Source organism: Dromiciops gliroides, chromosome 5 (assembly GCF_019393635.1).
Source record: "Dromiciops gliroides isolate mDroGli1 chromosome 5, mDroGli1.pri, whole genome shotgun sequence".
Classification (NCBI taxonomy): Eukaryota; Metazoa; Chordata; class Mammalia; order Microbiotheria; family Microbiotheriidae; genus Dromiciops; species Dromiciops gliroides.
This window is the reverse complement of record NC_057865.1, coordinates 267,443,207-267,462,808: the sequence shown is the minus strand read 5'-3', so window position 1 is coordinate 267,462,808 and position 19,602 is coordinate 267,443,207. Positions and strand designations below refer to the sequence as shown.

General features: G+C 37.5%; 1 protein-coding gene and 1 pseudogene across 1 annotated transcript; both read left to right on the top strand.

The window, feature by feature from the left end:
• Positions 1–270: 270 nt before the first annotated feature.
• Positions 271–13,342, top strand: LUM (lumican). Its single transcript, XM_043967915.1, has 3 exons — positions 271–575; positions 4,921–5,812; positions 12,372–13,342. Exons 2-3 carry the CDS (start codon positions 4,942–4,944, stop codon positions 12,524–12,526), a joined length of 1,026 nt encoding a protein of 341 aa, XP_043823850.1. The 5' UTR covers positions 271–575; positions 4,921–4,941; the 3' UTR covers positions 12,527–13,342.
• Positions 13,343–18,358: 5,016 nt separating this feature from the next.
• On the top strand, positions 18,359–18,960 carry LOC122729620 (annotated as a pseudogene).
• Positions 18,961–19,602: the final 642 nt, after the last annotated feature.

Genomic DNA, 19,602 nt, shown 5'->3' with positions numbered 1-19,602 from the left:
ATTCTACCATTGACGTGGTGGAAATTCCAACCAGGCAGTGAAAATGAGTCAGACAGCTGATAAAAAAAAAAAAAAGCATGAAGCTGAAATCAGAAAACTTTAGAACAGGGTAAACTCTGGCTGTAATTGAAATGTCCACGTCTTGGCTTGCATACCTTCTGCAAAAAGTGGAGACTGCCTGCAGTCTGTGTTCTTTTCAATGCATATCTCTTCTCCATTCCATAGGGAGACCAGCTGGGCTGTCCTTGGATAAGGGGCCCACCTGCACTTCATTAAAGATCAGGACTTGCTTCTTCCACACCAGAGGTTCAACCACGATGACATAACTCCATTCATAGGACAGCCTGCCTGGGCTGGTGTTCCCCACCACACACACACACACAGACACAGACACAGACACAGACACATACAGACACACACACACACACACACACACACACACACACAGAGTTCTTGTATCACCAAGAATCTGGCAGTCAGTTCCCTACTGACAGAGTTCACGGCGTGTATTGGGCGATCCTGATTCTTATTGTGTCTGGTGTGGGAATTAAAGACAGCAGCTTCAAAGCAGTAAGGTAAGCCCTGTTGAGTGTTTTAACTTGAGAGAGAGAGAGAGAGAGAGAGAGAGAGAGAGAGAGAGAGAGTTGGATAGTTGGTAAGAGGCTTGTCCCAGAAACAGAAAAAAATGTCCCAGCAACTTTGCCAGTAAGAGTGAGAACAGCAAAATCAGGTTTTGTCCAGTTGCTTTCCACATTTCGTGGAAAAATACCTTCCATGTTTTATGAGTGAGAGAAGAACTGTGCACGGCATTTTCTGTTTTATTGGGGAAGGGTACTTTTAATATGACTTTATGGCTGGAAGGAGGGGATGATGAGATTAAACAGGACACAGAATATTCCTGGAATTTAGAAGATTTTTTACCTCCTCACTGTTTTTGGTGGAATGACTTTTAATTAAGGTAGAGGACATTTAAAATAAAGTCCCAAATCATTTAAAATGAATTCATTATTATTATAAGCTTTTACTGAAAGAAAAAAAAATTGGTGCAGGTTACAGAGATGAGCTATTCCATAAACTCTCCATTAGATAAATTACCTTAGAATCATAAGTTTATAGATGAAAAACTGGAAGAAACATTAGAGGCCATTAAGGCTAAGTTTTATTTTGCAGAGGAGGAAACTGAGGCACAGAAAGATTAAGTGATTCATGTGAGGTCATACAGCAAATCCTCTTGCATCCAAGTTTGATGAGCTGTTCACTCTGTTACTCTGGCTTCATTGATTTTTGGAATGTTTTGAGGATGTGCTTCCTGGGGTATTTCTAAAAGGGGATATTTGTAGAAACCATTGGAGAAAGTGATGCCAACTAACACTCTTGATTCTTTGAGCTTATATGTAAGCTTTAGCTTTTGCAAAGTATTTTACATATATTATCTCATATGATGCTGCTTTGTTTCTACCCTCTCCTTCCTTCCCTCCCCCATGGTAGCACTTATTTTGTAGTCAGCAATTATTGTTTGTTTGTTTGTTTGCTTATATAGAATTTTATTTTCCCAAATTACATGTAAATACAAATTTTGACATCATTTTTTAAAAACTTTGTGTCCCAAATCCTCTTCTTCCCTCCCTCTCCTCTCAAGAACTCAAGCAATTCAATATAAGCTATACATGAGCAGTTAGGCAAAACATTTCTACATTAGCCAGGTTTATAGTTAACAATAAAAAACCCCCCAAAACAAAAGTATGACCAATGCCCAACCTCATAGAAGATTCATTATGGAGTTCCAGGCCATGCTTGATTTCATGCTATTTCTTTCTACCAATATTCAGTCCCCATCAAGAAAAATGAAAGCATTTCCCCCTCCTGGGGTATTATAGAGACTTCTGCACTGAGAATGTATTAACTTTGAAGTGAATAGACAGTAGAAGACTATGAGTATCTTACTGATCAAGAAAGACAAATATTTTTATACAGATTGATAAACAAAGACAGGTCTATCTGAAGTGATGATTTTGAAAACAAACAAACAACAGGGAGATATAACCATTGTTTAATTTTTGTTGAAATGCTATTTGATTATCATTTTAGCCAAGTATGTCAGCAAGCAAACATCTGCTATTTAGCAACCACATTCAGGGTATTTATAATAAGTTGCTTAGCTGTTACATTTGATTGATGAAAGTATTTCATGGCTGCAAGTGAAAACAGTGCAGATGCATGTTCTTTACACATCTTAAGTTAATTAGAGATGCCTAGGAGATGGATGGTGTTGAATATCATGTTGCCTTCTTGCTTTTCACACAGAGAAAATGGGATCCATCTTATTTTAGAATTGGCTCAGCCACATGCAGGCTTTGTTCACTCGTGACTTTCCATCTTGTAAAGACCCAGTTCCAACACATTCCCTAAGGCCACCATTCATGTTTCACGCTACATCCACTCCTAACCCTCCTGACTTCAGTAGGCAGGAGTAGCCATAATATAATAGAAAACTGAACTGAGAGCCCGGGAACCTCGTCTTGGCCTTCTTCCTCAATCTCTGTGTGAGCTTGGAAAAGTTTCTTCACTTCTCTGGGCCTCAGTTTCTTGCACAGTCCTTTCCAGCTCTAGAGATCTATGATTCTGCCATCTTATGAACCTCCACCACTGACTAATGGGACATGATAAATGCAACCTCTTTTCTCAAGTTTTTCAATCTCCAATCCTCCCCTCTGCCATTTCATCTAAGATTTTGTTACATTTTAGGATTATAGCCCAGATGAGAAAAGTTAGGTGACTTCCCCAAGGTCACACAGTTTGTAAAGACCAAAGGACAAAATAGCTAGAAATATAAAGGACTTCAGAAGCCAGCTAGTTCAACCTCTTTACTTGATAGTTGAGAGAACTGAGGCACCGAGACATTAAATGTTTTGCTTAGGGTCACATAGTTAACATCTAAGGTGGCATCTGAACCCAGGTCTTCCAAGTTTCATCTCTTCTGCTTCTATGATAAAATCCAAATTTTCACTCAAATCCCTCCTCCTTCCCATTTCTGTTCTGAGCAACCATTAAAATCCCAAGTAGTGTCTCCTGCCCATTAAGATCTTGGCAGGATGCAAGTCGAGAAGCTGCAGATCCCTGAGAAAGAGAAGTTTGAATCACAAAAAGGGAGCAGGGGTATTTCTCTCCAGATTCTCAGTTTATCTCTGCGAGATAAAGGCATGGTTTGATTTGACATAGTGTTCATCTCCAACAAGCTGATGTTTCTTGCTAAGGCTTATCTGCTTAATAATTCCACTTAGATGCACCAGAAAGCAACTAATCCCATCCCCAAACACCACCTCATCTTGCAGCACCTCTGCCAAACATTCCTCTCTCTAGCCCCTGACCTTGCAACAATGCTAAGCAGCCTTTCTCACAGGAACAAAATCCCACTGGTGATGACCTTAAACTCCCTCAACGGAGCTGGTGATGTTCCTAGACTTCTTTCTAGAGGAGAAATCTTCCCCCATTTCAGCAGCTCTTCCTGATGCAATATTTAAAACTTCTTTTAGATACAATGGCTGGCCAGGATAGTCTAGACTCTAAAGGGTCAGTGCAGCTTTGCTGGGAACTTGACTGGAGAAGCTGTTCCACACAAAGCCCAGAAGGGGGCACAAGAGCATCCAATATAACTCACTGAATTTCTCCTTCAATGATACAATGAAAGTTGCTCATTTAAACAAGTTTGCTCCTTTAAGTCATCATAAATGATACACTTAGGACTCTTTGAGACAAATAAAAGGGGGCTGAGGATTCTCAAACATTCTAGACTTAATTTGAAAGGGAGATAATGATGCCTTATGATTTTGAGCGGAGGAGAGAGAACAAAACACAGTGGGAGGAACACTGATTTTGGATTTGGGTTCAAATTCCAGCTCTGTTATTTACCACCTATATGATGTTGGACAAGTTACTCAATGTCTCTGGGCTTCATTTTTTTGTGTTTTTAAAATGATGGGGATGGACTAGATGACTTTTAGTTTTCTAGAACTTTCTAAATACATGATTAGAATTTAAGAATTTTCTAAATATATGATTCTATCTCCTAGGACCTCATTTTGATAGCAGCACTACAAATAATAGCTGGCATTTATATAGCACCTCAAAACTTGTAAAGGGCTTTCCATATTTTTCTCATTCACTCTGCATAACAACCTGAAGAGGTAGTGACAAATAGCGTACCTATTTTTACAGATGAAGAGACTGAGGCTTCAAGAGGTTAAATGAATTTCCTCGGATCAAATGAGTGACTAAGGCAGGATTTGAACTCAGGTCTTCTTGACCCAAGTCCAAACCTTTATCCAATATGTTGCCCAAATGCTTCCAAGTTTCTTTATTGGCAAAATAAGGAAGTTAGGTCTGATAATAATATGTTAGCATTTTTAACATTATATTTATATAGCATTTAATATATTTTGTAACATTATAAAAATAATACATTATAATATTTTAACATTTATATTATAGTACTTTAAGTTTTGCAGAGAACTTTACAAATATTATTTCATTGTATCCCCACAATAACTCTAGAAGGCAAGTACTATTATCATCCCCTATTTACACTTGAGGAAAATGAAGCAGATGAAGGATTAATAACTTGCCCAGGGCATTCGACTTAGTAAGTATCTGAGGCTATATTTGAACCTATGTCTCCCTGACTATAGATCCATTGCTCAAACCACTATTGTACCACCTACCTAGCTTCTACAGATGTCCTTAAGGATGCCTTGTAGCTCTATATCCAAGAGCCAATGATCCCAAGTCACTCAGCCTCCTGGCCCTCAGTTTCCTATTCTGTAAAAAAGGAGGCAAATTAGATGAGATCTAGGGTCCTTTCCACTTCTGGATCTCGGATGCCATGATATCATATACAATGTTATTTATTTTTCTCTTACTTAGGATCTAGAATACCTCCGAAAGATGTATCTAAAGGCATTCCTTCTCATCTTGGCATGGATTAGTGGCATCAGATGCCACAATTACTATGATTTTGATTATCCTTTTGCCATGCTTCAACTGTCTTCCCCAAACTGTGCCCCGGAGTGTGACTGTCCACTAAATTACCCATCGGCTATGTACTGTGATGAGCTGAAACTGAAAACCATGCCCATAATACCTGCTGGGATTAAGTATCTTTACATCCGAAACAACTTGATTGAATCCATCGATGAGAAGGCATTTGAAAATGTCACTGATCTCCAGTGGCTCATCCTTGATAACAATCGCTTGGAAAACTCTAAGATCAAGGGGAGAATCTTCACGAGGTTGAAACAGCTCAAGAAGTTACACATCAACCATAACAACTTGACCGAAGTGGTGGGCCCCCTTCCCAAATCTCTGGAAGACCTGCAGCTGTCGTACAACAAAATCACCAAGATCTCTCCAGGCTTCTTTGATGGTCTCATCAACCTGACCTTTGTCAACCTTCAGCACAACCAACTGAAAGAGGATGCGGTCTCAGCAGCTTTTAAGGGCCTGAAGAAACTGGAGTATCTTGACCTGAGCTTCAATCAGTTGTCCAAGCTGCCTGATGGCCTTCCCATTTCTCTGCTGACACTCTACCTGGACAACAATAAGATCACTGATATACCCGATGAGTATTTCAAACGCCTTGGTGCCCTGCAGTACCTACGGTTGTCTCACAACCAGCTGGCTGATAAGGGAATCCCGGGAAATTCTTTCAACGTCTCTACTCTCATTGAATTGGATCTCTCCTATAATAAGCTGAAGAAAATCCCAACTGTTAATGAAAACCTTGAAAACTATTATCTTGAGGTCAATGAGATTGATAGTAAGTATAAATCTCCACCCATATTTCATGAATACATTCACTATGATCACAAATACATATGCCATCTTCTAAATAGACACATATTGGAGTCCCCTTATGAACAATGACATGGAAGTTTCCTTAGCCTCATGGCGTAAAATCCCTGATTCATTTTACTAAGTCATTTGAGCCTCTCTGAGCTTTCATTTTCTAATCTATAAAATGAGGGGGTTGGACTAGATGACTTCTAGTATTTCTTCTAGCTATAAATCTATGATCCTATAAATTCTCAGAGATAAAGATATGTAGTGTTAGATCTTGATACACAGTCTGGAATTTTTGTTGTTGTTGAGTTGTTTTTCAGTAGTGTCTGACTCTTGATGACCCCATCTGGAGTATTCTTGGCACGGATACTAAAGCAGTTTACCGTTTCCTTCTCTGCATCTGAAAATAGCTGCCCATTATCAATTACCCCTGAAAATCTTCATAAAATGGTAAGACGCATATTGCTGGCCAAAGTATTGAAACAAGTATGAGTATCTCAACTAGAATGGGAAATGACACTACTCAAGAGATTCAGTAAGAACCAAAGAACATTGAGATTTCACCCTATCAAGGTAGTATGATCAAGTGGGATGACTGTTTGATCTGGAATTGGAAAGGTTGAGTTTGAATAAGCTCTGCTACTTACTAGCCTGCAGAACTTTGGAGAAGTCGCTTTACATACACCCCTAGGCTTCAGTTTCTCCATTTGGAAAAGAAGGTTGGGCTAGATGATCTTCAAAGTTTCCCCTAGCTCTAAATCTACAAGTCCAATAGAAATGGGAGCCACTAATCTGTACATCAGGATCACCACAGGCCGCATATTGACTTAGAAAATTACACATTAACATTATCTACATTCTGTTGTATTTCCATGTTTTGTTATATATTTCCCAATTGCATCATAATGTGTTTGGACTTCATTCAAGGATATTGTCATACTCCCTTTCTGATGATGATGATGACGACGACAACAATGATGATAAAAATAACAAGCATTTATATGGTGCTTTAAGGTTTGCAAAATATTTTGCTGACATCTCATTTTGGTCTTACAACAGCCTGTAGGAACTACAGGCATTGTTTTTCATATTTTATGGTTGAGAACACTGAGGCTGAAGTGAAAAACAAGTGACTTGCACATGGTTACAAAGCTAGTACATGCCAGAGTTCGATTTTAAACTCAAATGTTCCCATAGTAGTCATGAGAAACAACGTGGCACAGTGGAAAGCGTGTTGAACTTAAAGGCTGGAGACAGATGAGTTTAAATATTGCATTTTACAATTACAATTACATGTAAAATTATGTGACCTTTATTCAGAAAATGGTGTAGGCTTTGCCTTGATGGCTGGTAGAACCATTCCCTACTTCCTAAATTACAGTGGCAACAGATGAGATTATGAGTAGTCACAGAATTCATGCAAGACCATATTTTAGCTAGTGATGGTATTAAAATGAGTCAAGGAGTGAATATCTGTTGGTGGATAGAGCAATGGATCTAGAATTAGAAAATGAGTTCAAATACTGACTCAGTTAGCTGAGTGAGCCTGAGCAAGTCACTTAATCACTTTCTACCTCAGTTTCCTCTTTGGTATAAGGAGAATAATAAGATTGTTGCAAGGACAAAATGGAATAATACGTGTGCTCTTGGGCCAGTCACTTATGTCTCTCAGCCTTGGTTTCCTTATCTGTAAAAGGGGAATGTTACCTTTCTCCCAGAGTCATATCCAGGATAAACTAAGATAATTGTAATGTTCTTTGCAAACCTTAAAGGCCTAAAAATCTATCATCTATCTGTCTGTCCATCTATGTATCTATCTATGTATCTATCTATCTAAATATCTACCTATCTATCATCTGTCTGTCTATCTATCTATCTATCTATCTATTTATCCATTTAATATCTATTTATCTATGTTGTTGTTGTTAATGTTCTTAGCCTTGTGGGGCCTAGAAGTGATATGGTAGAATTTTAATTGTTACAAAATACAAAAGCTGGTTATAATCCTGAACTAGAATGAGGTCTTGTAACTCAGAGTTATGTTTTCATGACCAGAACAGTATTGTGAACAAAGTAGCTAGAACTGATCCCTAGTTGTAGTTCTTCCATGAGTTACTTGTATTAATTTGATCAATTTCTTCACATGTAAAGGAAGAATGTAGGACTGGATAATCTTATGGGTCTATTCAAGTAATAGCATTATGTGATTGTAGGGAAGTATTTAGTCTGCTTGAGAGAAAGCACACGATTAAAATCTTTAATGTACTGTTGCTAATGGTTTTATATCTGGAAGAGGTCTTAGAGCTAATTGAATCTATATTTTAGTTCCTTTATTTTACAAATGAGGACACTGGCTTTCAGAGAAGTTGACTTATTTTCCCAGTGTCATGTACTTAGTTAAGCATCTGAGACAGGATTCAGACTCAGGTTTTCCTGAATATAAGTCTAGCATTCAGTCTTTGATATCATAATCCTCCATAAGGTGTGATATTGATTGAAAATGGAATTTTAAAGTTTCAATCCATAAAATTAAAATATTTTTCCATTTATATTAGGAAAAAAGTATTAGATTTAGTTAGGAGAGCTGGATTTTTTTCTGAGATTAGATACTTGCTAGTCATATGACCATGGAGAAAGAAATCTCTTATATTCTATGAACCTTAATTTCCCTCTTAGTTTTTCCTTCTGAACATGTTTTTTCTTCTGGTGGGAACACCTGGTAAAGGATGGCAACCCTTTTCTTTGAGAGTTGCCTAAGGCATTGAAAGATTTTGCTTGTCCAAGGTCACATAGACCATACACATCAGAAATGGGGATTAAACATAGGTCTTCCTGATTACAAGGTCAACCCTATGTCCACTATGACATGATGCCTCAGTTTTCTATAATGATTTATAAAAACTTAGCCATATGAACATGGATATCTAAACAATACATGCATAGACCATCTACTTCACAAGCCAAGGAAGATATGAATTATCATTAACAGCAACATTTGTAATTTCATTGGTAAAGCAAATTTCTATTGAGGAAACTCCCTCGACCAGTACAGATTTGTAACTCTTATGAAACTTAAAGTCTCAGAAAGGTGCTTGGGACAATAAGAAGTTAAGGGACTTACCCAGGGTAACATAGCCAGTATGTATCATAAACAGAGCTTAAACCTAGTTCTTTCATAGGGGCTGGACTTTTATCCATAATGTCATGTTGCAGTAGTAGTAGTAGTAGTAGTAGTAGTAGTTGTAGTAGTTGTAGTAGTAGTAACAGTAGTACTGGTAGTAGTACAAGTAATAGTGGTGGTGGTGGTGGTGGTGGTGGTAATGGTAGTAGTAGATGGAACACTGGGCTTGCAATCAGAAAGACTCATCTTTTGGGGTTCAAATTTGGTCTCAGACACTTGCTAGTTATGTGACTCTGGGCAAGTCATTTAACCCTGTTTGCCTCCGTTTCCTCACCTGTAAAATGAGCTGGAGGAAGAAATGGTAATACTCCAATATTTCTGCCAAGAAAACCCCCAAATGGGGTCACCAAGAGTGGGACATGTCTGAAACAACAGAAGAACAACAACAAATGGGAGGAATAGTAAAAGTGGTAGTAGTAGTAGTAGTAGTAGTAGTAGTGATGATAGTGGGCAGAGGAGTGGTGGTGGTGGTGGGAGTAGGAATAGGAGTAGTGGGAGTAGAGGTGGTAGTGGTGGTAATGGAGGTAGTGGTGGTAATGGTGATACTAGTAGTAATAATAAGCCCAACAGATCTTCCACTTAGAAACACTTGGCTGTTTCAATACTTTAAATATACCTGAAAGCAACAAATGTATATTTGTTTCTATAATTCATTACTTTCCCTTGTGAGCCTGATCTTCCTAATCCTCTAACCTCAAAGAGTTAAAGTTAGCAAAATTTCACTACATTGTGGAATTTTCAGTTGGAACCAACTGGCAGTATTGAGTTGTCATTACTTGACTTATTATTTGGCAATCAGATGGCGCTAATTCTGCATCACATCTGGACCACCATCAAGTCAAGATCGTGCTAAATATGAGTTGGCAATCACAATGTCCTTCCCAAGTACACCACAAACTACTTAGGATTAGCCTAGGCTGCTGCAATGCTGCTTAATTCTATATCATATCCCAGAGTCTCTGATGAGTAGTGCTTCTCATATCTTTAGCCAAGATGGAATGGAAGCCATCTTCAAAAAGTGTAGAGCTATCACATTTGGATGCTTTGAATGTGCCCTGCCCTAGGACTCAGAATACATAGGTCCAAGTCCTGATTTTGCCAATTAGTAACAATTAAACACATAACACTTATAAAAACATTTTTTTCCTGAAACAATCCTGCAAGGTAGGATAAATTATGTTTTTGTTTTCTATTTGTTTTGCTTTACTCTGTATTCCCTCATTTGCCTCTCTAGACCTCAATTTCTTTATCTGTCCATCAAGGATAATAGTTCTTATGCTCCCTGCTTCATAGAGTTGTTGAAAAGATCAAATAAGATGGTACATACATAAACTGAAAAGTGTGGAACATGAAATGAGAGCTAGAAGGGACCTCAGAGATAGCCTATGCCAACTCCCTCATTTATAAGATGATGAGGAAATTCATGTCTTGGGAAGTTAAGTGACTTGTCCAAAGTCACACAGACAGAAAGTGTCAGTTCAGATTGGAACCTAGGTTCTCTCTCTTCTTTCGACTACACCAAGCTGACTCTCCAGCCCTACATACATACACACACACACACACTTTAGTATTATGTCCATGCATTCAAGAAATCCCAATTCCAAATAAAAATGTCTTTTAAAATTTATGATTATAATATTCATCAATTAAAGTTTATTCACATAAAGGTGCCATTTAATATTTCAGTATGAGGCTTTGTGGTCTCAAAAATGAACAATGGTAGAGGGAACTTGATGAGTGGGTTTTTTTGCCTGGAGAAGGGAAGATTTGGACTATATTTTCCAATAGGTGTCTCATCACCAAAATACAAGGGTGTGACTTTTCTTTTCCAGTCTTCTTTTGTTCCATCCATTCCTCTCTGGCCTAATGCTTTTCAGTCACCAATGAACTATAGTCAATGGATGCAAAGATTTTGCATGATACAAAAAGGAAGAAAAGAATAGTTATTAAGTACACCAAGTAATAGAAAAGAGAATATGAAAATAACCACAAAACATTGTCAAGAGGAGCCAAAAGTACCTTTTCTATCATCGATGTTTTGCATGGGCATAGAATCTCTCACTCAACTTTTTTTTTTAATGATGCAATTGGGGTTAAGTGACTTGCCCAGGGTCACACAGCTAGTAAGTGTCAAGTGTCTGAGGCCGGATTTGAACTCAGGTCCTCCTGATTCCAGGGCTGGTGCTCTATCCACTGCGCCACCTAGCTGACCCTGCACAATATTTTCTAATGGATGTGGTCATTTAGACATTTGGGTTGGAAGGTGAAAGGTGCAGGTGACTATCTTCAGGTCTATGTTTAGTACTAAGCGTTCTTCAGCATCTTCAAAATGATAGAATCTAGCACCATTTGGCTAATTATAACAATTAGGTTAAGTTCATGCATCATATGCTTTCTTCCTCCATACTAATCCCATGACGGTTCTCCAAGTTAGTTTCTCCAGAATTGTGTCTTCTCCTATTGTTGAGATCCATTTCCCCACTACCAATGGTAGCCTCCATTTCAATGGTTTGCTGGTATCCTGAATCACTTGTCACCAGGTTCAATCCCTGACAAATGATTTGTTTCCTGCTTCTTGCCGCAGATACAAAATTAATAGTTACAGCCCTAAATTTATTTTATTGTTTTAAAAATATATACTTGATGCTCCAATGTAAATGTTTTTTCATCACTTCTTAAATTCCCCTCCATCAATTACTCTCAATCATTCCTTTGCCTTCATAAAACTCAGACTTAATTTACCAGTCCTTACGAGTGTCTAGATCACATCCGTTCTGTATAAGATTCTTGAATTCAAGTACATTGTTATTAAGAAAAACAAGAAGGACAGCTAAGTGGCGTGGTGGATAGAGCACTGGCCCTGGAGTCAGGCCTCAGACACTTGACACTTACCAGCTGTGTGACCCTGGGCAAGTCACTTAACCCCCACTGCCCTGCAAAAACAAAAACAAAACAAAGCAAAAAAAAAAAAAAAACAAGAAAAAAAGAGGAAAATAAGAAAAATAAGAACAAAACAAATCTTATGCGTCTATAGTGATTAGAAGGAATGTGATATGGTGAAGAAAAATACAAACTTTCTACAGGACCTGAGGTTCAATAAGTTACTTAATCACCCTTGGCCTCAGTTTCCTATTTGTGAAACAAGAAGGATGAGCTCAATGGCTTCTTCCAATGGCAGAGGAGTAGTCTATGACTTATTTGCGTCTTAGACACAGGAGGAAATTAATAAACAACTGTTGAATTTATTTGTTGAAAATCAGTAGTATATTCAATATATTATAATCATAGGTTGTTCCACTGAATGCTTTTGAAGTCTGTACAAAGCAGGTTTCTAAATTTCCCTATTGTCTTCCAGAGTTTGAAGTGAAAAGTTTCTGCCGGGTCCTGGGTCCTTTATCCTATTCTAAGGTCAAACACCTACGTCTGGATGGGAACCTCCTCAGTCAATCCAAGTTGCCATCGGAAATGTATGATTGTCTTCGGGTAGCCAATGACATCACGCTGGAATGAGATACTGACCACTCCCAGAATTCTTTATAGTGTTCATACTGGAGATTTGTCTAGAAGTAACACTTTACAGTTAGAATTTCCAAACAGTCTCCATTTCCTTACTCTTAAATTCATTGATTTTTACTACTAGGAACTTTATGATCTGTGGGAAAATATTTTGTAAACATTGTAACTGAATTTTTTTTAAAGAAATAAGATGAAAGGCAGGCCTGCTTCATCATAAATACACACACACACACACACATATATATATACAGCACTGAGTGCTTTTTTGTGAATTTTGTTAACTTGGCAAGTTAATCTCCCAGATGTCATGTAATGTCATCTTTTTCAAATGAAAGGGAAACCAGGTGCATTTTTGGATACCCAAATATTAACTTAAAAGGCCCAAAGTTTAAACTGTTGAGTCAAAGTAAATCCCTCTCATTAACCTTAATTCATTTTATTCTGTATGTTAAAATACCAAAATGAGATTTGTTAAGCTGAATTAATGTTTCCATTAGCAAATACTCATTTTGAAACCTATTTAACTAAAATGATGAGAACACATGAATGGGAAGTATTTTCATTTAAAAAAAATTACATGTGCACTTACGTAGTGAGATTTTTCTCATTTAGAATGATTATTTCACTGTAAGTCATGTATACATGTTTCTGTTCAATTATTTGCATGCTATGCTTAACCCACGAATTGAAAAATAAAACATAGCAAAAAACATTGTGTTGTCAATAGCCTTTTGAAATATATTTCGCTTTTAAAAAATTAAATGATGGGTTATGATTTTAAAATAGTTGAAGGCTTTCACAGTTTAATAATTTTAATAAGGTTACCAATTAAATAAATTGTTTTTTACCTTATATTTTCAATGTGCCTTTAAATTCAACTTCTTATATACAAAGTAATTTAGATATTAATAATTTTCCCCAGTTTTGCATAACAAATAAACGTTTACTTTTGGGAGTGACAGAGGGAAGAAACTTTGTAGTTTGTTGTTGTTAAGCCATTTCAGTCTCTGTGAACCCATTTGGGGTTTTTTGGCAAAGATACTGGAGGGGTTTGCCATTTCCTCCTCCAGCTGTTTTGACAGATGAACAAAATAAGGTAAACAGGGTTAAGTGACTTGCCCAGAGTCACATAGCTAGCAAGCATCTGAGGCAAAATTTTAACCCATGGTCTCCAGACTCTAAGGTGCGATGCTATCCACTGCACCACCTACCTGCCTCCTCAGTGGCCTTAGGCAAGTCACTTAACTATCTAGGCCTTTGGTTTCCTCATTTTAAAATGAAACCCCTGATCCTGTGAAGTTTTTGGAGAATAACAAAAACTATGAATTTGTCATCTTTCTGTTAGGAACTTTCAGTCTGTAATACATTATATATATATATATATATATATATATATATATATATATATATATATATATATATATATATATATATATATATATATATATATATATATAGACCTTGGCCACTTACTAGCTGTGGGACCCTGGGAAAATAATTTCCCCATGTTTGCCTCATTTTTCTCATCTGTCAAATGAGCTGTAGAAGGAAAGGGCAAATAACCCCAGTATCTTTGCCACAAAACCCCCACATGGGATCACAAAGATTCAGACATGACTGAACACCACATGTTCATATGGGGATTGTGAAAAGATAGGGTATGAGCAATTTTTAAGATCCAAATAGAATAAGAACACCTATTTCCTCGAGTCTCTTAAAATGAGACTAGATTTATGATCAAAGGATGGAAGTTTTAATTATAGCTCTGTCCAGTTAAATTGTTTCTCCTTTTGAACCTCAGTTTACCCACTTGTAAAATGAGAGTTTCATTAAATGCTTAAAAAATTCCTTCTAGGTATCTTTTGCTTCTATGAATTTCATGATTGTATAGTTAATTATTAGTATTGTTATTAATTCATTAGAAACACTGGGCATTGATTCAGTATGATGTTGCCATGCATCTGCATTCTATTTAATTCAATAATTTAATTCTAACTAATTCAATTATTTACTAAGTGCATACTAGTGTACTAATCAATGTACTAGGCACTTGGGCATACAAAGACATACAGGAAATAGCTGTGTCTTCACAGACACTTTCTGATAATGAACAACAGCACTAAACCAATTAGTGTTGAGCAATGTGGAATACAGTGGGTACAAGGTATAGACCAGTCCTTTTCTCTATTACCTCTTGTTTCTAGGTCTTTTACAAAATCACCATTATTCATTTGGTTCTTCCTGCATCATCTTTAGAACTGTTGCTAGCTACCCATAAAGTAGATTTTGTACTCAGGTCTAAACCCCACGTGGATAAGGCAGCGTAAAATATGTGCAAAGAAATTACTGAATAATTTTATAAGAGTGGGAATAACAAACCAGCGATATGAGGAAAGTCCTGATATGCTGCTTGAACTTACCCTTGAAAGAAAAGTACAGAATTCTAAAATGAGATGAAGTAAAGGAAAACATTCCCGCCATTGGGGCCAGACTGTGCAAAGGCATGGAGGTGGGAGATTGGATGTCACACACAGGAAACCAGCAAGTGAAACAGTTTGGCTGGAAGGAAGATGCTGTGAAGGGAATAATGGGAACTCTATATGTCATAAAGAATGACATATTTTGGGGGAGCTATGTGGTGTAGTGGATAAAGCACTGGCCCTGGATTCAGGAGGACCTGAGTTCAAATCCGACCTCAGACATTTGACACATACTAGCTGTGTGACCCTGGGCAAGTCACTTAACCCTCATTGCCCCCCCCAAAAAAAAAAGAAGCAGAAGAATGACATATTTTAAATGTGCTTGAAATAAATATTAATGTATTCCTAGGCAACTCATTTGATTCTCACAATAACCTGAGATTATTATAGGGCACCATTATTACCATTGTACAGATGGTATTAGCAAACAGGGGCAGAGATGTGACCAGTTTCATCTACAAGAAAGGAATTCATTCAGTAGGATCAAATGTGTCTGTGCCTTTCTGCAAAAGACACTATGCAAAAATGTGATACACTACATTTTGCTTCCCATTTCTTCATCTGGAAATAGCCTTTACTGGAAAAGAAGTAGTGATTTAATTCAGTGAATGAGTGAATGAATGAATGAGTGAATGAATGGATGGAAACCTTTATTAAGCACCTATTGTTTGCCAGGCACTGTGCTTGGCACTAGGTATACAAATCCAAAACTGAAACAATTCAACAAGAAATTTTCAGCTCTTATTGTGTTCAAGACATTATGCTAGGCATTGGGGGAGAAGGATAAAAATAAAGGAGATGATGTCCCCAAGGCACTTACCATCTAATGGGGGAAAAATTTACTCCCAAATAATTATGACACAAGGGAGAGTTAGATGGATGTTTTCAACTCAAGTGCTCTGAGGAATTTGAAAGGTCCCATTCACCTGGACATGGTACTGGGGAAGGTTTTAAGAGGATGTGAAGGAAGATGGAGGGATTTTAATGGATTGAAAAGAAATAGAGCCAAGAAGTCAATTCCAGGTATGAGAGGGAGTGGGGATAGGTAAGGAGTGGGGACGGGAGGGGAAAGTTTATATAGAACAAACAACTGGGATAGGTCATAGTGATGTTTAACTTAAATATTGAGTGCATGAAAAGGAATGATATGCACTAAGGCTAACAGGTTAAGTCTAAGTCAGTCCATGAAAAGCTTTGATTGCCAAGAATAAGCCTTTGTAGTTGGTGTGGTTTTTGTTGTTGTTGTTGTTGGCATTTTTTGCCATGTCTGACTCTTTTGCAATCCTATTTGGGGTTTTCTTAGCAGAGATACTGGAGTGGTTTGCCATTTCCTTCTCCAGCTCATTTTACAGAAGAAGAAATCGAGGCAAACAGGGTGAAGTGACTTGCCCAGGGTCACACAGCTAGTAAGTGTCTGAGGCCAGATCTGACCTCAGGAAGATGAGTTTTCCTGACTCTAGGCCCAGAGTTCTATCTGCAGTGCTACCTGGCTGCCCCTAAGACTTTAAACTTTACTAAATTATCAAGAAGTTGCTGGATATTTTTGAATAAAATTACCTAGACAGCTGTGTCTAGAACAAATTAGAGAAGAGGATAGACTAGAGGCATGAAGATGGGTGGGCAAAAAGTCACAGTAAATGGGGCCAGCTAGATAGCGCAGTGGATAAAGCACCAGCCCTGGATTTAGGAGGACTTGAGTTCAAATCTGACCTCAGACACTTAACACTTACTAGTTGTGTGACCTAGGACAAGTCTCTTAACCCTCACTGCCCTGCCAAAAAAAAAAATTAAAAAAGAAGTCACAGTAAAGAATGGAAAGAGACCTGAACCTAGTTGCTATTCATGAGAGAGAAAAGGGGATAGATATGAGAGATATGGTTGACATAGAATCTACAGTGAGTTAGTCAATTGACCTCTGAAAGGGAAAGGGAAAGGGAATTAATATTTATTAAACACCTTCTGTGTGCTAGGCACTGAGCAAAGTGCTTTACAAATATTTTCTCATTTGACCCTCACAACAGCCCTGAGAGGTAGGTGCTATTGTTATCCACATTTTAGGGTTGAGGAAACTGAGTCAGGCAGAGATTAATTGACTTGCATGTATAATATGTGAAATGATGGAAGTGCTACCCCCCTCACACATGTATATGTATATATGCATGTGTATCTATCTATCTATCTATCTATCTATCTATCTATCTATCTATCTATCTATCTATCTATGTATTTATCTGAGTGTATACACACATATATAAATACACACACATATGTAAGTCTTTCCCAGGTCTCAGTTTATCTGAGAAAATACCCATTCAATGATTAAAGGCTAGATATACACATACATGCCACACACAAATATGTATAAATGCATACAAATCTATATTCATAGATATGTATACATGTATATGTACAAACACACACACATATACATATATATATGTATAATTTGTGGATAAATAGGACTTTGCTAGATTCACAACAAGAATTTTAATTTCTTCGTTAGTCAACCATTTTCTAAATGGCCATATCTGTGGTCAGGGGATGATGAGGCTTTTCAGCAATGTGGAGTTTGCCCAGAACCATGAATTATTTTCTGTGATCCTTCAGGCTTATTGGCAAATATGTGATTTAGTCATTACCAAGGTTGTTGTTGCTTCTATGGCTGGACTTGTAAACTTTTAAAATACTTACTCAAACCTCACATGGGTGGGGGTGGGGGTGGGGGAAGAAAACCAAAAAGCTGCTCACTTCAGCAACTTTGCCCTAACAGTGATGGCCTGAGAGCCACATTGGGCTGGGAAGGATGGAACCAAACGTATTGAACCTCAAATTGGAAGTGAATTTTAAACAAGGGTCTAGAATTTCAATTATTTTGGCTTTCAATGAAGCATTCATCAAGAATTGTTTGTATGTTTAAAAATCTGGCACATCGCAGGACTCTGAGACAAGCATTTAAAAAGCTGTCATAAAGAAGGGGGATTAGTTTTGTTTTGCTTGGCCACAGAGGATAGAATTAGGTGTAACAAATGAAAGTTGTAGACAGGCAGATTTGGGCTGCAGTCTAAGGAACACCTTCCTAACAATTTCAAGCTGTGTTTATGGGGATCATTAGAGCAGAGATTTAGAAATGAAAGGGACCTTAAAGACCATTGAGTTCAACCCCCCTCATTTTAAAGGCGAGGAAATTGAAGCATAGAAATATTGTAGGTAAGATTTGAACTTAGGTCTTCCTGACTCCAAGTCCATTACCTGTTATCTTAGGAAATAATGGGTAGTCTCTCACTGGAGGTCTTCAAACATTGGACGACCATTTATTAGAAATGTTGTAGATACAGACTAGCGAACAATACAGTTACACACTAGAGATGGCCAAAGGTGACCCAAAGAAACGAAAAGGTAAAATGTCTGCTTATGCCTTCTTTGTACAAACATGCCCTGAGGAACATAAGAAAAAAAATCCCGAAGTTCCTGTCAATTTTGCATAATTTTCAAAGAAGTGTTCAGAAAGATGGAAGAATATGTCTGGGAAGGAAAAATTCAAGTTTGATGAAATGGCAAAGGCTGATAAGTTGCGGTATGACAGGGAGATGAAGGATTATGAACCCACTAAAGGAGGGGGGGAAAAAGGATCCTAATGCTCCCAAACGGCCCGCATCTGGCTTCTTTCTATTCTGTTCAGAATTTCGCCCCAAGATAAAATCTACAAACCCTGGGATATCCATTGGGAATGTAGCAAAAAAGCTTGGTGAGATGTGGAATAATCTGAGTGATAGTGAAAAGCAGCCATACAACAACAAGGCAGCAAAACTGAAGGAAAAATACAAAAAGGATGTGGCTGATTATAAATCCAAAGGAAAGTTTGATAGTGCAAAGGGAACAGCTAAAGCTTCCAGGAAAAAGGTAGAGGAGGAAGACGAGGAAGAAGAAGAGGAAGATGAAGATGAATAAAACTATATATTTGTTTTAAATATCATAGAGTTGGGGAAACACTAAAACATCTTTATTGATACGGTGTTTACTGCATTTGTAGCATTTAATTTTTAAAATTGACATTTTACCTGGTTTATGTGTTGTGGATATAGGTGTTATGAGCACCTTGAAACTGTGTCAAAGTTGTACATATTTCCAAACATTTTAAAAAGGAAATTTAGTGTTTTCCTCTCTCTGTGCACTTTGCCGTTGCTATAACAAAGCATTTTAAAAAGTTACAGCCTTTTGTGTGTGATAATTATGATTATTGGTTAGAAATCCCAGGTTGTAAACTTACACTCTCTCTTTATATCTAGAGGGAAGAGGGTATGTACATATCTCCACATACCCATATAAACATGTATCCATGTTTAAGTATACACACACACACACACACACACACATTGTGTGTATTTGTATTTATATGTACTAGACAAATTCTTCTCATAAATATTTGGAATTATGACACCTTAGAAAGGAAAAATGAATTTTGATCTTTCATTAGGTGCCATGGCCCAAAGCATGCACTATTAGAGTAGCTTTAAACAACTGTCCATCTAGTTTAAAGTTGTCATTCTGTTTATATTGAAATAGCAGTCTGCTCCCATTCTTAGATGCCAC